General features: G+C 49.5%; 3 protein-coding genes across 3 annotated transcripts in view; 1 reads left to right on the top strand and 2 right to left on the bottom strand.

Annotated features, from left to right (window-relative positions):
* Positions 1-1,528, bottom strand: part of CSUI_000998 (mms19 nucleotide excision repair protein) — an 11,756-nt gene extending 10,228 nt beyond the window's left edge. Inside the window, exon 1 of the mRNA XM_068061204.1 lies at positions 1-1,528. This exon is cut by the window's left edge and continues 1,286 nt beyond it. Within this exon, the coding sequence (XP_067926818.1) occupies positions 1-866 (866 nt within the window). The 5' untranslated portion in view covers positions 867-1,528.
* A 290-nt stretch (positions 1,529-1,818) lies between these two features.
* CSUI_000997 (uncharacterized protein) lies at positions 1,819-3,302 on the top strand. Its single transcript, XM_068061203.1, has one exon. The coding sequence runs from the start codon at positions 2,166-2,168 to the stop codon at positions 2,517-2,519; it is 354 nt and encodes a 117-aa protein (XP_067926817.1). The 5' UTR covers positions 1,819-2,165; the 3' UTR covers positions 2,520-3,302.
* Positions 3,303-11,289: 7,987 nt separating this feature from the next.
* CSUI_000996 (uncharacterized protein) lies at positions 11,290-19,507 on the bottom strand. Its single transcript, XM_068061202.1, has 3 exons — positions 17,327-19,507; positions 14,911-16,111; positions 11,290-14,441 (listed from the first exon to the last, which is right to left on the bottom strand). Exons 1-3 carry the CDS (start codon positions 18,909-18,911, stop codon positions 11,414-11,416), a joined length of 5,814 nt encoding a protein of 1,937 aa, XP_067926816.1. The 5' UTR covers positions 18,912-19,507; the 3' UTR covers positions 11,290-11,413.
* Between the last annotated feature and the right edge of the window lie 881 nt (positions 19,508-20,388).

Here is a 20,388-nt window from a genome sequence, read left to right as displayed (position 1 = left end):
TCTTTTGTCAGGGTGGAAAGTGTCGACGTACAAGTTGATGAGTGTCCAGCTTTCCTTGCACACGAGAAGAAAGGTTTCAACAGAGCTAGCAGATCGAGAATAAAACACGAACCCGAGCTGAGTTTCAAAGCAAGAGAGGAGACGGCGTTTTCTTGTAGACGTTTTTCCTCTTCAATCGAGTGACACGGAGCGGCAGTAGCCGATGAGCCTGTCAGGTGAGACAGAGTGGTTGACCCGGTAGGGGGGGCTGAGAAAGTGTGGAATGAAGCGGCTGTCTGTAGACCGTCATGGTCGCTGAGTTTCTGAAGCAACACAAAAGCACGGACCGCTTCTACAGGCGTCATCTGGAGATACGACCTTCGGCGAGAAGAGCTGTGGTGCAAGGTAGCTGCATGTGAACCAACAGAAGAATTCAATGGAGAAGGAGACGAAGTAAGCACGAGATCCCCTCCAGCAGAGGCAGTCCCCCCCGGTTCTCCAACAGAAGGAGCATCAGGAGATGCAGGAAATAAGTTTTTCTTTTCTAGTGAAAGCAGTGAATCTTCAGTAGTAACTATTTCACAAACCCGGTTCACTACCGTGTTAGTTTCCTCCATCGCGTCACAGCTGGCGAGCGTTTTGCTGTCGCCATCTGCCCTTTCTGTCGTATGCCTTCTCTTTTCTACCGCTCCCTCCTCAGCAGCAGCGGCACGGCCCTCCGCTGCCTGGCCAGCTGATTTCTTGAAAAGATCTCGCGCAAAACCACCAACGTGTGGGGACGACCGGGGCAAAACAGAAAGCCGGCTACCCTTCTCATTCCCGACATCATCTTCCTGATTCGCCGGCCCGGACTCCTCCTGCTCTTCAACACCTTCAGTCTGAGCCATTTTTGCGGCAAAGAAACCCCCTCATGAAGGCAGCAAATTGAGAAAACTGTTCACCTAAAAACCACGTAGGAATCCTCCTCGTGTGCAGGCGTGCTACCGCCCGTGCAAGAATGTTAAGGAGACAGACAATCGCTCTGCCATTATACAAAAAGAAAAGGGGTGCCTGCAGCAGCGCGAAAAAGACGGGGAGCTTCGATCCACAAACAACCTAGGAGCTACAAGGGGAAGAAACGAAAGAACCAGCAAAGAGAGAGCACGCCCGAAGAAAAGTGAAGCCCCTTAGCGCGCTGGCTCATGATGAAAAGAAAGACGGGTAAGAGAGCATCGACGATACTGAAAGGAATTCAGTCCTTCGGCCCCCCCCCCCCACATACTACATTCGAAAGCTCGGCAGACCGCCGCGCGGGAGCCTAAGAGAGTTCGCGTGAAGCGAACGAACAGAGGGAAATGTACAGAAAAAAGTCTCCGTTCTACTGGAATAAGGCAGAGGAAATTGTGGTAGAAAGAGAACCCCCCCTCTCTCGAAATACAGTTGCTATCGAATCACTGCGTGCTTGCCGTGCCAAGATGGGCGAGGAATAGCGACTTTGCTCACTGTGGCGCTCAGCCATCGGCGTCTTTTTGCTTGCCCGGCATTGACAGGGACCTCACCCATCTCCATCCAAATGACGTGTCTGCTCTCCTGCACTAAAGAAGCGACCGATTTCCGAAGCAGAGGGCGGAGCAGCTTAGCCAGTTCAGCTTGTCCTGGAATGCTCCGGGGGTTCTGAGGTGGGCTGAGGTGGTGAGGGAGCTATACAGGGTCTCGAGACTGCACTAGGGGAGGGGGCCGGACAAGGAGACGCATCGAAAACCAGCGGGAGCGGCCGGTATGCATGACATCTCGCTGTCCAGACGAGAGGAAAGATGTCACAGGGTCCAGTCCCGGGGAAGGGAGTTTCGTTGGCTTCGCATGTAAACCATCACCCATGCTTCTCAGATACACGTCCGAAACCCAGAGAGGATAAAACGTCCGTGGACCAACCGGAACCTCTTGTGGTGCAACTACTGCGTGTGCTAGAGACAGTTGCGATGGCATTGTCGTTTTCCGCAGGTACCCTAGGACAGCAGTAGAGTATTGAGGCAAAGTTGTGGTCACTCGCAGCCCGACGTGGGAGTTGCAGACGAGCACTTAGCGCAGCTGGCCGTTTTTTAGTAACGATAGTGGTGGGTTTTCTTCCTGGGTGCAGTCCACTATAGTCGGTTGGAGATCTGGAACACAACGGCTGAACAGACCGGTGTGACACTCAGTCTCTCGTGATGTCTCCTCAACTCAGAACTGTGAGCGCTTGTCCGAGCTCGAAAGCTAATTGTTTTACAGCGGAAAGCAGACTCACTGACACAGGTTCGTCTGTGTCAGTGATGTGTTCCAGAACCCCTGGTCATTGCAAGCCACGTTCCGGCTCCCTCCGCAGGTCAGTACCGCCGAATGTCGAGAGGACTGTAGTTTCTGGACATCCGGCCACCCAAGGTGCGTCGCTCCCTCTCATCGTGAAACTTTTTTCTTTCCGAATTTTCAACTGGCTCGAAATAGACTTGGGGGCTGTGAGAACGCACGATGTCCGTCAGGGCTCTCGCCGACAAGGTCCTCCATCTGGAGGTCCCCCAGCCTAAGTCACAGAAGGATAGACTCGTGTACGGTCTCTTCGGGCTACTAAATTGTGTGTTTTTCGGCACCGGCATGATTATGCTCGGATACGTGGAAAACGACGCAACGGACATGATCGTCGGAGTGCTGCAGCTCCTCTGTCCAGTCGTCGGCTGGATCTGGGCCATTTTTTGGGGAGCACTAATTGTTCTCAAAGCCTTCACGTTCAAAGGTGACCGGAATCCTGTGTGACCGGGAAACTGAGGATCCTCAACACAAGAGCCCTGGTTCGAACGAAGGACATGAACACCTCGCGGTAAACTCCACTTGTGCACAAAGAAACAGTGCCGTGCGCTGCCGCGTTGTTTGGTCATTTCTCTGTTTTTTGCCAACAAACTCAGCCGTTGTCAAGTGGTGTCTGACGCAGTAAGGGCACTAGGATCTCTGGAAGACTTGCCGCGTGTAGAGTCACCGGTTAGACCCGGTCGACGGTCCGGCCTGAACTCACCCCGCAGTCCTGGCCTCGCCGGACAATGTCTAAAATCAAATATATCACGGGGAAGACACCTCAGTTGCAGTCACGCAGACCGCCGTACGGTAACAAATCTCTCTTGCCTGACTGGTATGACAAACTCAAGAGGTAAACCCTTGGCTTACAACGTAGTGGCAGTTGGCTACTTCTGTACACATACCACCCGGAAGCAAAGAAAGCAGAAAAACGCTCATTCCCCCCGGCAGCTTTGTCCCTGCTGTGGAGATCGTCTCGGTGTCTGGAACTCTGCTTCGCAAACTACCACTGCACCCGCGTGCTTGGGAGGCACACTTCTTCACTGGTTCCGATATAAATCAGGTCACTGCTCACTGACGCTCCCTACTTTTTTCCCAGCATACTACATCGACAGCCTTGGAATGAAGCAGTTGCGGAAAACTTGTTGTTGGTCCTACACTTGCCGGCTGTGTCCGTAGCTCCCTCAACAAATACCGGGCACACCTCAACTCCAATAGAGCGATTGAGGTCCTACTTTACAATGGCAGTTATCGGCGCGGCAGGGGTGAACTGAGAACCTGCACATGGGTGCCGTTTTGCGGTACTCCAGGGTGAGAGCCTCGCTGAGCCGTTTCCAGGAGAACCGTTTGGAGGGTCTCCAACGCGCTAGGCCGGCTCAGAGTTGCTCGGTCTAAAGACCTGACTACCCCAGGATTTCTGGCGTCACCGGTGTGTCCAGCCAACCCGCTGTACAATGTCGTCGACTTTGTGGACTCGTCCGACAGTCTGGCGTCACTGAAACCGTATATATACTCGAGTTTCGCAAGTTAGATTGGTAGGCGGTCCTCAGACTCCAGGCTGCTTCTGCAGATGACTTTCGTGGACTGTAGAGCAGCAGCACTCTCAGGTGCATGGGAAGGCATCAGACCATGCTCCCGACTGGAAAAGCCGATACGAGTAGACTACAGTTTCAGTGCCTTTCTGTGTAGTGGGTTGTCGCTGCACGCTGGGACATGTAGTGAATGTTCGCTGGACGCAGCGCAATATGCACTTCGCAGCAAAATCCTCATTTCGAAAGGCTATACGCGGTCAGGATACCGAACTGGACGAAGAGACCCACTCGGCAAAAAAAGGTATCAAACTTTGCCACAACTCCAACACGAAGTAACTGGATGAATCCTTGGTTCCTGATCGAGAGGGCGCGGTTCCATTCCCACGGTGTAGGAACCAAGGGTTGCCGGGTGTCACAGCAGTTGTGAATGATAGTTTGGCAGTTTGGCCTCTGACGAACGCTCCACTATCGACAAGCACCCTCCCTTTTGACCGCCGGAATCCCGCCTCTCCGCTAGGCGACAGGGGATAGTGGTAGCTTCACCTGGAGGTGCTGTCTCTCCCGTCGCGTCTCCCTCCATAGCATCGTCCGTCTTTTGTATCCGGTGTTTTTTCCCTAGGCCTGAAGGCCTGCGGCGCTCAAGACGTAAACGAATCCGCTATTTGGAGAATGATTGACGAGTGCAAGTCTCCAGCGGAAAGTTCTTTTTCTAGCCAGCGTGTGAGCACCCGCGGTGTGCCACTGTGCCCTCCGTGAGACCGGCCGAGCGAGATGCTGCGGAGCATACAGATTAATTTTTGACATCGTCGAATTTCTTGCCAACTACAAGCGCTTCATTGTGACTCTCTTTCTTTCCCGTGGAGCTCTGCTTTTTGTGGCTTCTTCTTTTCCGCCGTTCTCCCGTTGTCATGGTGCATTCGCTCGAAGCCAGTTGAGACCGAGCTGCTGTCGATCGCTTGTTACTTGGAAGATACCGTGATTGGCCCCGGCTTCTCAGTGTTGGTGGCCCACGAACTCGAACTGTCCGTGGCGAGTGAAAGCTTTTTCTTCAACGCATCTGAACGTAGAAGAAGTCATCTTCTCCGTAGTTCACCGCTTCTTCATTCTCCTTGTCCGGTACGGCGGAGTGCGCCTTTGGATTGCCCCGTCAGGGTGGAAGGTAGACCTGGTTTTTCAAGGATACACTTCCTTGTTTAGATGCAGGAACTCTCAGAAGCCTTTTACAGGTTCGCAGACTGACATTAAACGATGGTTGACTGGAGACGCTTTCCGGGACTGTCCTCCTGCAGGACGTGCTAGGTTTGCCGTGTCCCGAGGCCCGACCGATACCGGCACGTACTGTGGCAGCAGCAAAGCTGGGTGGAAAGTAAAGAGCGGCGTAGTGCCGTGGAGCGACAACTGAGGTCCTTCCGCCTTGCTATACCAGGGGAGGGTGATGTACGCAACGCGACTCGAAGGTCGCGGTCGCGGATGTTGTCTAAGATCTCAGTAAGGACGCCTACCGACTAGCGGCAGAGGTCCCGCGAGGCGAAGGCCGCTAGAGCAAAGCTGGTTTTTGACGTTCTGTTGCGTGGGGTACGGGACGCAAGACGCCGCGCATAACGTTGCGGAGCAGTCTCACAAGTATCAGGCCTTCGCTCTCTCTAGATACCATCGTGTAACTGATGGTTATGTGGAGGGTATCATTGTCATGTGTCTTTTGGCGCCTGCGTGCGCACTCGCTTCAGACTGTTGCCGGTTGAGAAACTGCACTCTTCCGCGACAGTTTACAAAACAGGGACATGGCGGAGCACTGATACCTGGTGTCTTCCAGGGATGTTTTCTCAGCGTGATAGCATCGACGCGAGAGTGCGGTCCAAAGGGGACTGACGGTCAACTTGACTGCTGTTTACAGTCTGTCGTCGCCTTTGTTGAAGATGACAAACTGCACTTACCCTTCTTTTTTACTCGCAACTCACAAAAACCGGCGGCGCTCTAAAACGAACCCAGTGACGAGAGTACGGCGTGTGCGGTATCAGGACACTGTGTCTCAGGAGTTCTCGAAGGTCGTTTGAAAATGCAGGGTGTGTACAAATCGGACGAGGAAGTTGCCGGCGCACAAAATGTGGGGAAGAGAGCCGAGAATTCTGTGCCTGCTTTGTCCTTAAAAATGGTAGCTGCCGTTGAAGAACTTGTCGGAATCAACAAGAATGCTGCCTTGGGCCGAGTTGACCATGTAGGTGAAGTGAGTTCTGTTTTGTCTACAATTTCACACTCTTCCAATCCCACACTTTCCTCTCTTTCCACAGTTGATACGTCGCCATCTGTAGATTTCGACTTCAAGCAGTTGAGGCCTCAACGCGGGACCTCAGGAAGTTTGTCCTTTTCCTCTTCTACCTCCATAGCCTCGGACTCCTTTGGGGGCTGCGAAGTCACAGAGTTGCCTCGTCGCAGAAGGAAACGAACTGCCATCTCGTATCTGCATGACGATGGGAGGACAGACATCGAAGCAGACATCGCAGATGTTACAGCTCTGTTTTCTAAAAAGTGCCGCGTTTCTGAACGAAATCTCAAAATAGCTTACTGCACGGAGAGTCTGAATCAGACATCTACACTCGCAAACAACGTCTCGTTCACAACAGGTGGCAGCCCAGGTGGTTTTGCCAGGCCATGGCAACGCATTCTGCAAATTGCGCAGCTGAGCCAAGGGGTCGCACGTACAGTACACAATGCAGGGAGTGTTTCATTCAGTACGTGGGAGCTGGCATCGTCAGCTACTCCGGAGTGTCGTCTACGCCAACCGCCATTAGGAGGGCAAGTGGCAGAAGAAGACGGAGAACAGCTAGGAATTTCAGTACGCGATGGGAATGAAGCGAACAGAAGCTGGGATTCAACGTCTTGCTCCGAAGCTATGGAAGCTAGGCATTACTTTGAGTGGAGTTACAGAGAGGCTCAGTCTCACCATGGCTTTGAGGAGGGCACCGGAGAGTTCGATACTTCAGATCGCTGTGAAAGTGTGTGCGAGCAATCCGGAAAAGTCACAGGCGACGTTCAGGTGCGGAGAAGAGAGGGGGACGGCTCGGCTAAGGTACGCCGAGACAGGTGGAGACCTTGTGAAAATGAATATGATACGTCACTGGGAAGGACAGCGAGTGAGAGCTGGCAGATGAAGGCGGCTCATGCGGAGAACCAAAGTGGTGAGTCGAAAGGTGGCAGCCGAATATCTGACTTGGCCGAAGTTGGCCGTGACAATGCAAGGTGCCGTGTATCACCAGCCGTGGAAGGGAACGAGTTTGCAGACCAAGTGGACGAGAAAAGAGAAAGGAGTAGTTGTGGGAGCAGTCGTGGAGACTCTGGCGCGAGCGTCGTGCCCGTGGGCATCTTCTCTGGAGTCGAGAGAAGAAGTGCCGGTAACAGCGGAGGACAACCGCTGTTGTCCTATCTGGCTGAGATAAGGGGGCACGACGCGCTGGCTGTTAAAGGCCTTTGGGCCGCTGGGACATCTGACTACCGCTGCAAAATTGACGGGGAAACAACGAGGGAGTGCTCGTACTTTTGTGGAGATTGGATGGTAGAGGCTACTAATGAAACAGGGACAGATAGAGAAAGTGCATTCAAAGGTAAGGAGAGGAGGGTGGATAGCCCTGAGGAGGGTGAAGAGGGGATAGCCCCTGAGGAGGGTGAAGAGAGGTTTGAGGACGATCCCGACGCAGTACCATGGCAAACAGATCTAGGACAACAAGAAAACATGCCAAGGACGGATGATCATGAAGAGAACGAGGTCGATCTAGGCCGTCTTCCTTTGTTTTCGTCTCTATCTCGTGGCGTCTCGTTCTCTTCGGCTTCCTTATCATCTGCTTCCTCAACGTTCTCCTTTTCCTCTTCGGGTTCCTCCTCTTTTCTTCTCTCCGATAGTTCGTCGGTTCTCAGCGCAGATACCTACGCTCCCGGATTGTCAAGTCCGCCCGGAAGACGAAGTTCAGACTCTTTGTCTCTGTCATTCTCCCCGCCTCAGAATCCGTCATCACCTTGGAGAGGCAGCTCGCCGTCTTTTACCACCCTTACGAGTTCCACGAGGCCTTCCCCCCCCTCGTCTCCAACAGAACTCGAGTGTTCTTTCTCTGAGAGACGCAACACCGGTTTGCCTACTTACTCTTCCACGTGTTCTCTCTGTAGTAGCAGGCCATTTTCCCCTGCACTTCCGGTTTGTCATCACGGCGTGCGGCCTCCAAGAGCTATTACTTTCAACGTCCTTGAGTCGTCGTGTAGCGCTAGACCACATGAGAATGAGCCTAATCTTCCGTCGGCGGTGGCCCGAGATTTGTGGGCGTTACCCGACCGAGAGTTTGCGCGTCGTTCTGTCAACCTGAACCAGCTAGCAAGCCCTTCTGAGTCTCTGATGGATGAGCTACCGGATAGCGCCACACATATTCAGACGCTTACGTAGAGGGAAAAGCTCTACGGTGTTTTCCCTTCACTCCGTATGGTGTTTGGGTTGTGCGTGAGTGACGTGGCCGCGGGATAGCAGAGCTTCTTAGCAGTTCGCACAAAAAGCATGCTAGCAGCCAGAAGACAACACAAAGAACAGTCGTACTCTTTGCGAAGGTGAGTTCCTTTTTTCGTACAGCGTGGCTGTATGAAGGTAGTCGTTGCCTGCTACTTTGAGGGGGGTGTAGGCAGTGTTTTGCGATGCTACGTGATCCGGAGAGAGGAATAGAGGTCTGGCTGAAGCGGCGTAGGGGGTGACTAATTACTTCTGTTACCACTGCGGGAAGAGCATGGCAGAAGAAAGCTGAGAGTGTGTCAGAAGTGTATCGACTTTGCTGGTGGGCATGTACAATGAAAGCTCAGGTTCCAGTGTACAACAAATCAATCTGCTCTTCCCCAGTCGGTTACGTGGTGTCGACCCCAGGCAAAACTGACAAGTTTTTGTAGGTATCAGACCCTTGTGGACGTTCGAACTACTAGAGTCCGATAACACATCACACAACGAGTCCGAAGTGGAAAAGGAGAAAGGCCAGAGAAAAGTTCGCGCAGAAACACGCAGCACGTTGTTTTCTCTGCATATTGGTTCGAGTTCCCCAAGAGAATGAGGGCGTATTGATACCAGTTGAGTACTACTATCTTGATGGGGTACGACGACATCACAATGCAGTGTTCTCGCTACGGGCACAGGCAGACTGAATAGACTTGAGGAGGCGTAAGGATTTCACGCGATCGCCCGTTTTACTTGGAATTGCGATCACCCCAGGAGTTGTGTTGTCAAAAGACCAAAACTGGAGTAGTTTACCGATGAAAATGTTTTCAATGAGTCGATAGTCTTCCGTAGTTATGGACTCCCGCGGACTGCACAAGTGAAGGGGACAGCTGACGGCTTGCTGTGGGTGTTCTTACCGATGCGGTTGTTTATGCTCACCACGCGCCTGTCACGAACACCCACCAGGGCGAAAGCACGATTATGAGGACACCAAACGCAGAATGGTGAAATTTTTCTCTTTCTGAAAAAAAAGGCGAGACGCTTCTTGTGAAGAGATCTGGAAAAGTGCTCTGCTCTCCTTTCAAAGCAGCTTCATACTCTCGAGTGGTACCGTGCGGCGACAGCAGAGAAACTCGGCTGCTGTGTGGGCTTCCTCTGACTAGCCAGGAAGCCGGTTTCTTCGGCTTGTCGGACTTTGGTTGCCGGATTGAAAGTAAGACAAAATTCAAGAAACCGGGAGTCGAGGGCACACTCTGCAGACTGGTGTCGTCGTGGACGGCCACGAAATCTTGGCAACAGCGTGCCCTTCTCCGCTTCTCTAGTGTTTTATGCGTGTAACGTTCGTCAGTGTACGGCAGTCACTCTAACCTGCCACCCGAGCCGCTGACGTAGGAAAGAGGAGAATCCGCTAAACCTTCTTACCAAGTTGGCTATGGGTATGTACACGTCCGTGTGGTGACACTTCAGAGCAGCAACGTCTGTGGCAGAGAGGAGCAGTATGTATCCTGCTTGTGTGAAAAAGCAGGACCGGAAAAGCAGAGTCTGCTGCAGCGGTCGATCAGGTGTTTTCGCAGCTGCCACTGTCATATAAGAATACTTTAGCTGTACAAGAGTAACGGCTCTTACTTCTGCATGTCGGATTTGCTGTGAATCGAAAAGATGGGAGAAGGCTACACCTTCCAAGCTTCATGCGCTACTAGAATTCGAGGGAAACCCACAAGGGGGGGGGAAAATAGCAGCACCAACCTCACAAAACGGACAAACGATAACGGTTGGGAAAGGTCTAACGGCAGTCGAGCAGCCTTGGGAGAAACTCTTGTCCGGGTGTACCCACACACCCGTGAGAGTCTGAAACACACGGCTCGTCGGGTAAAAGAATCCCTCGGATCTAGCACATGTACACACTCTTCGCAACAGTCCACCGGGCGTACAGCAGGGTGAGTAACGTCTTCCGCCGTCTCCCGTGCTCCTACCCAGACTCCGATTTCGACGGGTTCGATCATGCCCTCGTTTCCGCTCGAGGGTACCTTCGGTGTAGGCAGTAGACACCTCCCCGACGTCGCGACTGTAAGCTCACGAAGCAGAACTGTTCTAGCCGAATACGTGGTGAAGGTCTGCATGGCACCAGCTTAAAACTAAAGAATGGTGTATACCGGGCTAGGCGATCCCGAACGGGGGTCTGCCTTTTTGCTTCTACATTTGCTGAGAGATGAGATAACCTCCGCCTGTTGTAGGCTCTATAGCAGGGGAAGTTGGCCTTTCTCCTTCCATCCGGGTCGACACGTAGCAAGAGACCTTGCAAGGAGGATGAACAGCCTCCTTTTCTTCTTTGAGCGTAAATAGAAAATGCTAACAGAGCCCTGTCGGCATGGTTGTCGATCCTGACCTGGAAGCAGCCTTGGTGCCCCACTTCCGTCTCGTGCCGGGCACGTGCGACATTTCAACTGAGAAGGAATGAAAGCTTTTTTGACCTCTAAGATACGTTCTTCTCGGTTACAATATACAGCTCAGAGACTCCACTCACACTGACTTGCCACGCCGGGTGAACGCTGACTCCTCAAGAAAGAGCGACTGACACATGAGCTGTATCAATCACCGGCAGCCACAGCCGGGGCATAGCGTTAAGAATCTCTACAAAAAATTCTTCAGTAAGAGAAAACCACGCTACTCCAGGAAAAAGGCATTCCCGGAAAGGGAGAAGAGAAAAGAAACAAGTAGACCCACCTTATCGCATTTACCTGTCACTGCATTGAAGCCATCATGAACAACCACTCCAAACAAGGTCCAACATTCCCTGGCTTCCTGTTCTCTCAGAAATCTAAATGATGAAAACTCCGTCATTTCTCGTACACCCATGTCTACATTTCACTCGTTCAATCACCTGAATTTTATACACACATGGTCCATACTATACACCGAGTATCTATCCATCTACCTATCTATCTACACAGTAGCTCAACATATCTACTATCTATACATATATATATATATATATGCAGATACATATAAATTCATGTAATAGAGCCGTTATTGTGAAGAATCAGGGATGATAGAAGACAAGACTTTGACCCCCCCTCCAAGTCGCACTTCTGGAGCCGCTCTTCTCCTGCCCTTCCCTTCAACCTTTCATTCTCAGGGTTGTTGTTCATCTCCAAGGTAACAATCTTCTCTTTCGTATCGATTCTGAACTGGATCGAGCCCCCAAGCTCTTTCCAGGATGATTTGTGTCGGAGTGAGGGACGTCCGTAGCGCCTCCGCCTTTGTCAGGTTTGTGTATCGAGGGAGATGACGGATCTGTTTCAGAAGATCCTTTGTGTCGCTTTTGAGATCCTTGTATCGTTCTATGAAGATGATGATAAGAATCACTTCTCTCTGTGTTTTCTTCTTCATCCTCATTCGTGTCCTTCGCTTTCTTCTGCTCGGACGAAGATGACAATGACAGCGGCGGCAGTCGTTCATTTGGTGACATCTCCTTCAAACTTCTTCCCCCTTTAGCATCTTCTTCTTGTCTCCTGTCATGCCCATCTTCTTCTTGATATTGGCAAGCAAAGGACGCTTTGGAACCAGAAAGCTTCAACGATCTTCGTCCTGGTGGTCTCCAATCTCTTCTTTCTTCCGTACGACTTTCTCTAACGCTTGTCTCCCCCTCTGATTCAGCGTTCCAATCTTCCCCTCCATGATTCCGTGATTGAGAGATATTCTTCTTCTTCTTCCTCTCGTCTTCTTCATTCTCATGATAGAGTCGTGACGGTAGTGTGGCCTTCATACTACCTCTCCCTTTGAAAGTCACCTTGGAGGTGGTTTGCCTTCCCTCTGGACTCTTCTCGGAAGTACTTGCCTCATCAGACGACGTCGAAATCTCTCTACCTTTTCTTAAGCTATCCCGGCAACGGTGGACCGAGATTTCGCTTCGTTCTTTCGTGCAAGAGCATCCTTGTCTAGCTGTGATCACAGCGTCACTAGGAGAGATGCTAGAAGAACGAAACTCGATATTTTCAGAGCTCTCAAAGACTTTCAGAGGAATCACACGTGGAGTACATACACCGCGACGCCACTGACAACTCCTAGGCGTTGATTTCTTGAATGTTTTCGTCGATACCCAGGGTGTTGGATGGTGATCCGTCTCCCCAGACTTCATATTCTCCTTTCCTCTCATGATCTCTCCTTTGTTTGAAAGCAACAAAATGAGGTTTTGACTCGCCAACCTTGCCTCATTTTCTTTGTCTCCTAACAGATTCTTCTCCTCCTCTAGTGAAGATAAGAGTTCTACTTCCATACTCCTACTGCAACTACTACTACTCCTACAGCCTCCATGACATTTTTTCATACCCTCTCTTGTCCCTCGAGATGTCGTACAACCTGACGAAAGTGAAGAACCGTATCTCTCATCCATGCAGCCAGAGAAAGAAGGCGACGAAGAGGAAGAAGAAGAGATAGCTCTCCTCGACTTTTTCATAGGGCTTCGTCTTTTATTGGGATCATCACCAGTTCTATTCTTCTCTTCTGCCTTCTCATCATCACTAGAAATGACGTGAGATCCCTCATAGTACCGAAGAAGACAGATTCTCTGTGCTGGTGTTTTCTTCGTTTCTCCTGATTTGATATCTTTACTATCAAGAGAAGACGGATAGGGTGACGAAGAAGATCGAATTCGAGACCGATGGTGAAGATGACGCGGAGGGGAGTGACAGTCCGGAGTTGGGTGCTCTATAAAACGATTGAATGGGACTGATTCTCTTTTTTTTCCTTCACAGGAAGAAAGACCTCGAATAGAAGATGGGGTCGTATGTAGATCCTCTTCTATGTCATCCTCTTCTTTTTCATCCTTGTCGTTCTCCTCTTTTGTTCTTATCTTTTCGCTTTGATAACATCCCTTCTTGGCGTTGTCTTCACGGAGTTCCTCTATATCTTCATGATTCGTATTGTGAGGATCATTCATGACATCTCCATGCTCCTTTCTTTCTCTCTCTTCATCTTCTTCTTCATCTTCTGTGCAGTCGCCCTTGAGGCTAGCAGAATCCCTCTTGTCATCCTTCGTCTTCTCCTTAAGGGTCATGTTTACCTGCTGGTCATGCTCTTCTTCTCCTCTCTCTTCTTCAGATCTCCGTTCTCCTTTCTTGAGAGACTGAAGGCTTTTCTGTAGCCGTTTCTCAGATGACGAAGAGTGGTGAAGAAGACGAAAAAGAGACGAAGCTTCTTTCCATGCTTCTTCTCTTATCTTTGTGAACACACGAGGTTCCTCTATAGTTTGTGAGGGAGACCCATCAGAGAGAGAAGTACCACTGCCATACAAAGCTCCTTTCTTTGAAATCTTTTCTTCTCTTTCTTGGACACATAAAGAAGAAGAACAGATATCAGAAGTAGAAGAAAACAACCGACGTCCAGTGACCATTGAGAGAAAGACATGCTGCTCAGATATCAACCGAACTGCTAGAACATGAGAAGATATGCTGCTTTCCCATGAAGACGAGGAGGACAAAGAACGCAGGCTTTCTTTTCCTGTCTTCTTAGGAGAAGAAGATGGAGAACCCCTACGTAGGGATGATGATGATGTGGATGAAGCAGGAAGAGAAGAGACAGAAGAAGAGAGATAGGAGGGACTAAGATAAAGCGCCATGAGAAGATCTTTAAGTAGACTTCTACCTTCAGCATCATTGCTGAGAAAATGAAGGTCGCTCGGAAGTATCAACGCAAAAGTCCTTTCATCATGATATCTATCTCCTTCTTGTCCTTCTCCTCCTCCTCGATCTGAACTTCCCTGTCTTGTTTGATTTTTTACTTCCTTCTTGTCTCTCTTCATCCGTTCATCGTTAAGAATCTTCTCTCCGTACGATGACAGGCACGATGAAGCCGTAGAACAAGCGAGTGATGATACGGATGAAGAATCTAGATGATCTTCTGTTGGACTCAAACGCGAATCACAAGAGGTTTGTCTGCCTATTCCCCTCTCTCGTAGTAATTCACCAAGTCTCATAGCAAGTTGTACCGAGAAACATCTTCCAGGCTCTTTGAAGGATGCACTAAAGAACTCGAAATTCCGTCGTAGAGAAGAAGCAGAACATTCACCAGATGGTGACGATGAAGATAGAGAAGATGAACGTGGCGAGGAGGCAAGAGGAGGAGGCCCCGGAGGGACGCCCTTAGGTAAGACAAGCGTGGTGCCTCCTCCCGTTCTGTACGTAACAAATCCATCGCAAAAAGACGAGAAGCATTCTCCGAGAATATTCATTTTTCGTCCCTGCTCTTCTACCCCTTGAACAGTATAGTAAAAGCGAGAGAAACATTAAACATGAAAGTGAAGAGGAAGATGGGGAATTCTTCTCTCTCGAAACAGATCTACTCTACGCTAGAGGGAAGAAGATCTCGAGTTATGACAACAGTCCTTCCACGTAGCGTAAAGACAGCTTGAGGCATTACACCTCCACGGGGAACGCTACGGGTGACATGAGACGAGCAATAGACAGCAGCATTCACAAAAACACCCTAGTGTGTGAACTGACTCGATGGTGCATTGTGGTGAAAAACTCAATTTAGCATAACTCATTTTATCGATTGATGAAGATCTATTCTTCAACTGAGAGATTCCCGTCACTTGTGAAAAGAAAGGAGAGAAGAAAGAGAGAGCGGCTGACTGTCACTCACCGGATGATATCATCAAGACTGTTGGAGAAGACAGGAGTAGGCAATCCGCTTCCCTTCACTATGGTGAGACTTCGTCGTTCTTGGTCTTCTCGCCCTCTACCTCCTGTAGACTGATCCGCAGAGAACAAGAAAGCAATGAGACCTCGAAAGAAATCCTGTCTCCTTATCGCTGACGGCCTAAGCGCATAACGAGCTAAGAGCTGACAGGATTCGAGAACGTCCGCTGGGAGAAGTTCTCGAGGAACCTCCGGATTTTCTGAATGATTGTCATCCTCTTCTCCGTCACCTTCTTCCTCTTCTTTTCCTTGTTGTTGTTCTTCTTCAGGTCCACCTGCCATCTTTCTTTTTCTGCTTGTCTTCTCTCCGTTCTCCTGTTCTTTCTTTGTCTGCGTTGAGCTCACTTCCCTCTTGAGTTTTATTAGATACCGCCAGTCATTTGTCATAGGCAGGAGAGACGAGAAGTCAGAAGAGCCGTAGAAACCTTCGGCACGATAGCTACGACTACACCCCTCCCTCTGTTCTCGACTTTCTTCCTTATTTGAAGAACTCCGACAGCTTTGGTTTCTCTCTCCAAAGAGTTTCTTGTCTTCTGGAGATCTAAAGGACGTAGACATACCATTTCTATCTTTTCCAGAACGTACTGGAATCTCAGCATCCTCTCGGTGTTCATCCTGTATAGGGAGATTCACGACACTAGAGGGATCTTCTCTTTCTTGCTTCACTCCTCCGTGTTTCAAAGAGGAGAAAGAAGAGAGCTTCTCGACCATCTCTCTCCATCTGTGATGTCCTAAAGCCTTCTCTAAATGCCCAGCAAGATAGATTCCTCGTGACTGGTATATACGAAAAGGGTGAATTGAGTCATCTCTGGAAACTGACGAAACAGAAGAAGTGAGGGAGATGCAGGAAGAAGAAGAAAGAGCATCCTTGTCATCTTTCTTATCTTGATACCAGGTAACACCCGAAGAAGTTAGGCGAGATTCTTCAGAATAGCTAGCAAGAAGAACGTCATGACTCTTCCTCCTTTCATGGTGTGGTGTAGAGGAGGAAGCCTGAGAAAGAAGAAGATTGAAAAACGCAGAACTGAGAAGAGGTTTATTCGCAAGTAAACAATGAAGAAGCTTGACCTTAGGAAGAGGGGGTGGAGATATCACTAAGAGGCAAGAACAGATCGGATGCCATCCATCGGTAAGAAGGTACGCTCCTGAGAATACAACACAATTCGGAGAACAAGAAAAGAAAGATAAGAGAAAGAAGAAAAGAAAAGACAACAATTCCCTTGAACTCGTTCTTTCATCCTCGGAAAGAATCCGGAGAAGGTATCGACGCAGTCTGAAAGAGAATTCGAACCATCTCCGAGAATAAACAGAAAGGAAAGGAACTAAAAAAACTGAAGAGAGTAGAAAAATGTCGTGTAGAAGACGCCTTGGCAAACACGACGGAAGAGGGGAGAGAAGCTGAATGTGTATTGAAGGTAACCCTTCCTATGTGAACGACTGAAGCCTCAGTAATGGCTCCAGTCGATCTACAACTCCTAGACGAAATCCTATAGTTCCAGTATGAAGCGAAGAAAACCCCCAGATGTCTCGACTGGGGAGGAAGAGAGACAAGCGCACACGACGAAAGTTTCTGATTCGATACGGAGAGTAGTAAGAAAAAAAGAATACATGCAAGGGGACAGCGTAATAAAGTGCACGTGCTTGTATAGACGTAAGAGCTTCTTCCTACTGTAGACTGCGGGAGAGATAGAATGAGAAGGCGAGAATTGTACACCCTCCGAAAGTGAGGGAGACAATACGAGAGGAATGCAAAACGGAGTAAGAAATGGAAGGAAGAAAAGGAACGTCTACAATGAGTAATTGAAGATCTCACGCCAACGAAAAGAAAAGGAAAAACATTCGTATCACAACAAACAGTCCTCTCCTGCTCATAAAGGAGTATACATGCATGTGTAGAGAGAGATTTCTATATACTACTACGTACACGGTATATATGTATAAATATACAGATGTAGACATGTGTATCCACCGATATAAGTATGTACACATATACCGATATGAACTGCCAAGATAAGCGGGCATGAACGGTGAAACGCCCTTCACGCAAAAACATATATGTATGTCTACACGCCGGAAAAATCAAAAGCCGTATGTTCGCAGTTAACTATCGAGATGTAGCTACACCTCCTGGACGAGTGGGGGGGGGGACCGTAGTGCGCGAAACACATGTACGCACCGGAGATAGCTTGCGACACACAAGAAGATATCTATGTCACGTAAAAGACGCAGATTCATAAATCTCTCTGTATGGATGCAAAGACATATGTCTTTCTGCGCATGCACATCATGGTAGACCTCTCTCTACTACCTCGGTGTTCCCCCGCTCTCCCCGGCTTCCCAACCAGAGTGTAAGTTCATACCGCTCCATCTGCACTTTTCTCTTAGATCTCTCAAAGCCGACTCCCCGTCTTCATGCTTCTTGAAGGAACTAGAACTATCTGAATTCTCCTCTTTTTCTTGTTTCTCATCTCCCGTGCTTTTCTTTGAGAAAGAGGCTGGTGGTGCGTCTTTGAGAGGTGTACTCGGGGAGCGGTTGTTCTCTTTCACCCGGCCTGATGCCGTAGTAAGCAGAACAGTTCCTTTCTCGGAAGAATCATCTGTGTTTACGTCACGTGAAGGTTGCTGACAAGAAGAGAAGGAAAAAGTTCCACCAGACTTCTTCCCGCCCTCGAAGGCAGAGAGTCGATTCCCGCGAGCTCCAAGACATAAGACAAGAGGAGAGAATTCGAGAAGGAAGTCATTTGAGAAGTTTCCGAAGTTGAGAATATCACCCTCAAAGAGTTCAAAGCATGATTGTTTTCCACTAGGATCCTCTGCTGGAATGGTATCTAGAACACTGTCTCCTCCTTCTCCCTTTTCTGCGACTTTTGATTTACTTCCTTCTTTCTCTTCTTCGATTTCCCTTCTCCCTTCTGTATGTTCTGCTGCTTTTCTTCTCTGTTCAAGTTCAGATCGCTTAGTTTCATGAGCCTTTCGGAGCTCAGGCGGATAGCGTAAAAGCGTTCCATTTCTTTTCGTTCCACTTGTTGAGAAGTCGTGGAAGAAGATACGCCCCCTGTAAGCCTCAGGCCAAGAGGGTTGTAGAAGGTGGTGTTGAAGATCCTCATTCCCCTCTGTCTTTCTTCTCGTATGGATTGAAGTGTCCGTGCCGGTTTTCTCTGGATGAGGCGGGCTTCGTCCTAGGAGATCTACGGGACACGAAGTGAGGCGAGATACACATTCACGTGGAGTGCTGTGAAAACGAGAGAAAGATGAGCTGCTTTCGACTGTGGTGAGACCATCACAAGGCTTGTGGTAACAAGAACTAGTCCTCTTAGTAGGAGGCGAATGCGTTTTCTCTTGAAGAGGTTCCCTGGATGAAACGGGAGAAGGAAAGGGAGTCAAAGTAGACGAAGAATATGACTCAGGGTGACTAGTAGCGGAATCGCGTTGAGCAGCAGGTAATAAAGAAGGTGGCACAAGGATATACTCAGACTGAGGTGGGACGATTTGAAAGCACCCATGGAGTCGACTTATACCCCGATCAGCGATATGTAAACCACAGTGAGGATTTCGACCGACACAGAAAGAATAAGGAATGGAACTTCGACCAGCACGCGTATGCCTCTCGAGATCACTATTACTGACTTGCACACTGCTACTACTGCTACTACGCGTACAACAGTCCCCTACGTGATTGCCAGGCAAAGAAGACAAAAAAGCAGATGTGGAAGATGACGAAGAAGGGCAGCCTTCTTCGCTTTTTAGAGGCTGTCCAGAGAGGAAGTCTTCGCAAGCAGAAAGCCGTCGGGAATGACTAGAAGAGAAGATGTTCTTTTTGTAAAGCTCCCTTTCTTTGTGCACGACAGCAGTGAGAGACGACGACTGAATCAGGTGGTTTGACGGGGGAAAGGGTGGTAGAGCCCAGACTTCTCCGGAAGAGAGATTGATTAACTTCCAGCTCATTGTAATACTCGAATCAAATCGAAAGAAGAGCTGAGAACTGGAAAGATTACTTGTTCTGAACAGCTAGAGATAAAAGAGAAGAGAGGGAGCTCGAGATAAGAAGGACTTCAAAAAACATTGTGAGATATGCAGACAATTCGAACAATAGTAGTATGGACGCTGGATGGTGCGCACATACACGCCATGCGGGGTCGTGTACATAAACCTCACGTTCATTAGCCCTCCACAGCCGGCTACTTCGAGCTCAGCTCAGCTACATACAGCTCAATATGTATATGCACACTACGATGAAAGCCTTGCGGGAATGAAGAGACAACTGAAGTCGTTCGGACGGGTCGATACACAGATCTTCCAAGCAGCACACGAATCATTTTGCACGTAAGAACGTCGAGAAAGCTATGTTGTCCTCTTCTCTTGCTGTCAGCAATCGTTCATGGGCGAAAGCAAATCTTTGAAGTAGGAAGGCGGTAAAAAGTTCTTCTAGAAGAGATTAGCGTGTGACTTTGTAGCTCAGGCGGCACCCAGATGCATGCGAGGCTGTTGTTCCAGAGAAACGGGGTTGTCGCTACATGTGCGTATCAGAACAAGGAATAGGCAGGCGTAAACGTGGCAAGAGAAGCAGAAGAATCTCGTGCTGCATACAAGGCATTTGCTTAGAAGTGACTCCGGTGGAGAAAGCGCATTCAGGGAGGAGAAAGGCATGCTGCTCGTTTCCTGTCTCTTGAGGTGTATGCATGCGTTGGCTCCCCTGCAACCACGCAACTCATTTCTGTTCCTCGAGTTGTTTTATCGATGGCAGTAGATGAGCCTGTCTCCTCTGAAGCGTGCGTTGCAACCCTAGCATACGCACGAGGATACACGTGTTACTACACAGGCCTGCCAAGATTCCTGCTCTCCTCTGTTCTTCTGAAGGAACGGACGTTGCCGATCTCTCCGCGACATAAGCGTTTACGCTAGTTCCATTTTCAAGGAGAAGTGAAAGACGAGTAAGCTTTGTTCTTTGTCTGGCGTCAAGAGAGGATACCCGAGTCGGGCCAGACCGCCAAGGTCAGGCAAAGAAGTTAGAAGAAGCCAGGCTAGTCGAAAAGGCCACCAGGCGGCAATCCAAAGGAGACATTGTGACCGTTGAAGCTCGCGGAGTAGTGCGCTAACCTTTGCTGTCATGCAAACTTCAAATATATAGCATTGTAGATAACGCATAGAGAAATCAAGTGCAGGAATATTTCGATAACAGGCAGGTACCGTGCATCTAACTGGAGCAGTCTTAGGCCAGCAGAGGTGACCGTAGAACCCTGTCGAGGAGTACTTAAACAGTTTGCTGCAGGAATCTACTACGATGAAAACCGACAAAACATGAGCGGAACTTCACAGCCATCTTGCTTGAGCACTAACAGCTTATGGCTCAAGCGTCAGAGAGAGTCACCACTGGACAGACCTTCACCGCGCAGCACAGCTGTTCCAGGGAAACCGGCGAGAG

This window comes from Cystoisospora suis (assembly GCF_002600585.1).
Source record: "Cystoisospora suis strain Wien I chromosome Unknown contig_392, whole genome shotgun sequence".
NCBI classification, from domain to species: domain Eukaryota; phylum Apicomplexa; class Conoidasida; order Eucoccidiorida; family Sarcocystidae; genus Cystoisospora; species Cystoisospora suis.
The sequence above is the reverse complement of the archived record's forward strand: the minus strand, read 5'-3'. Positions and strand labels throughout refer to the sequence as shown.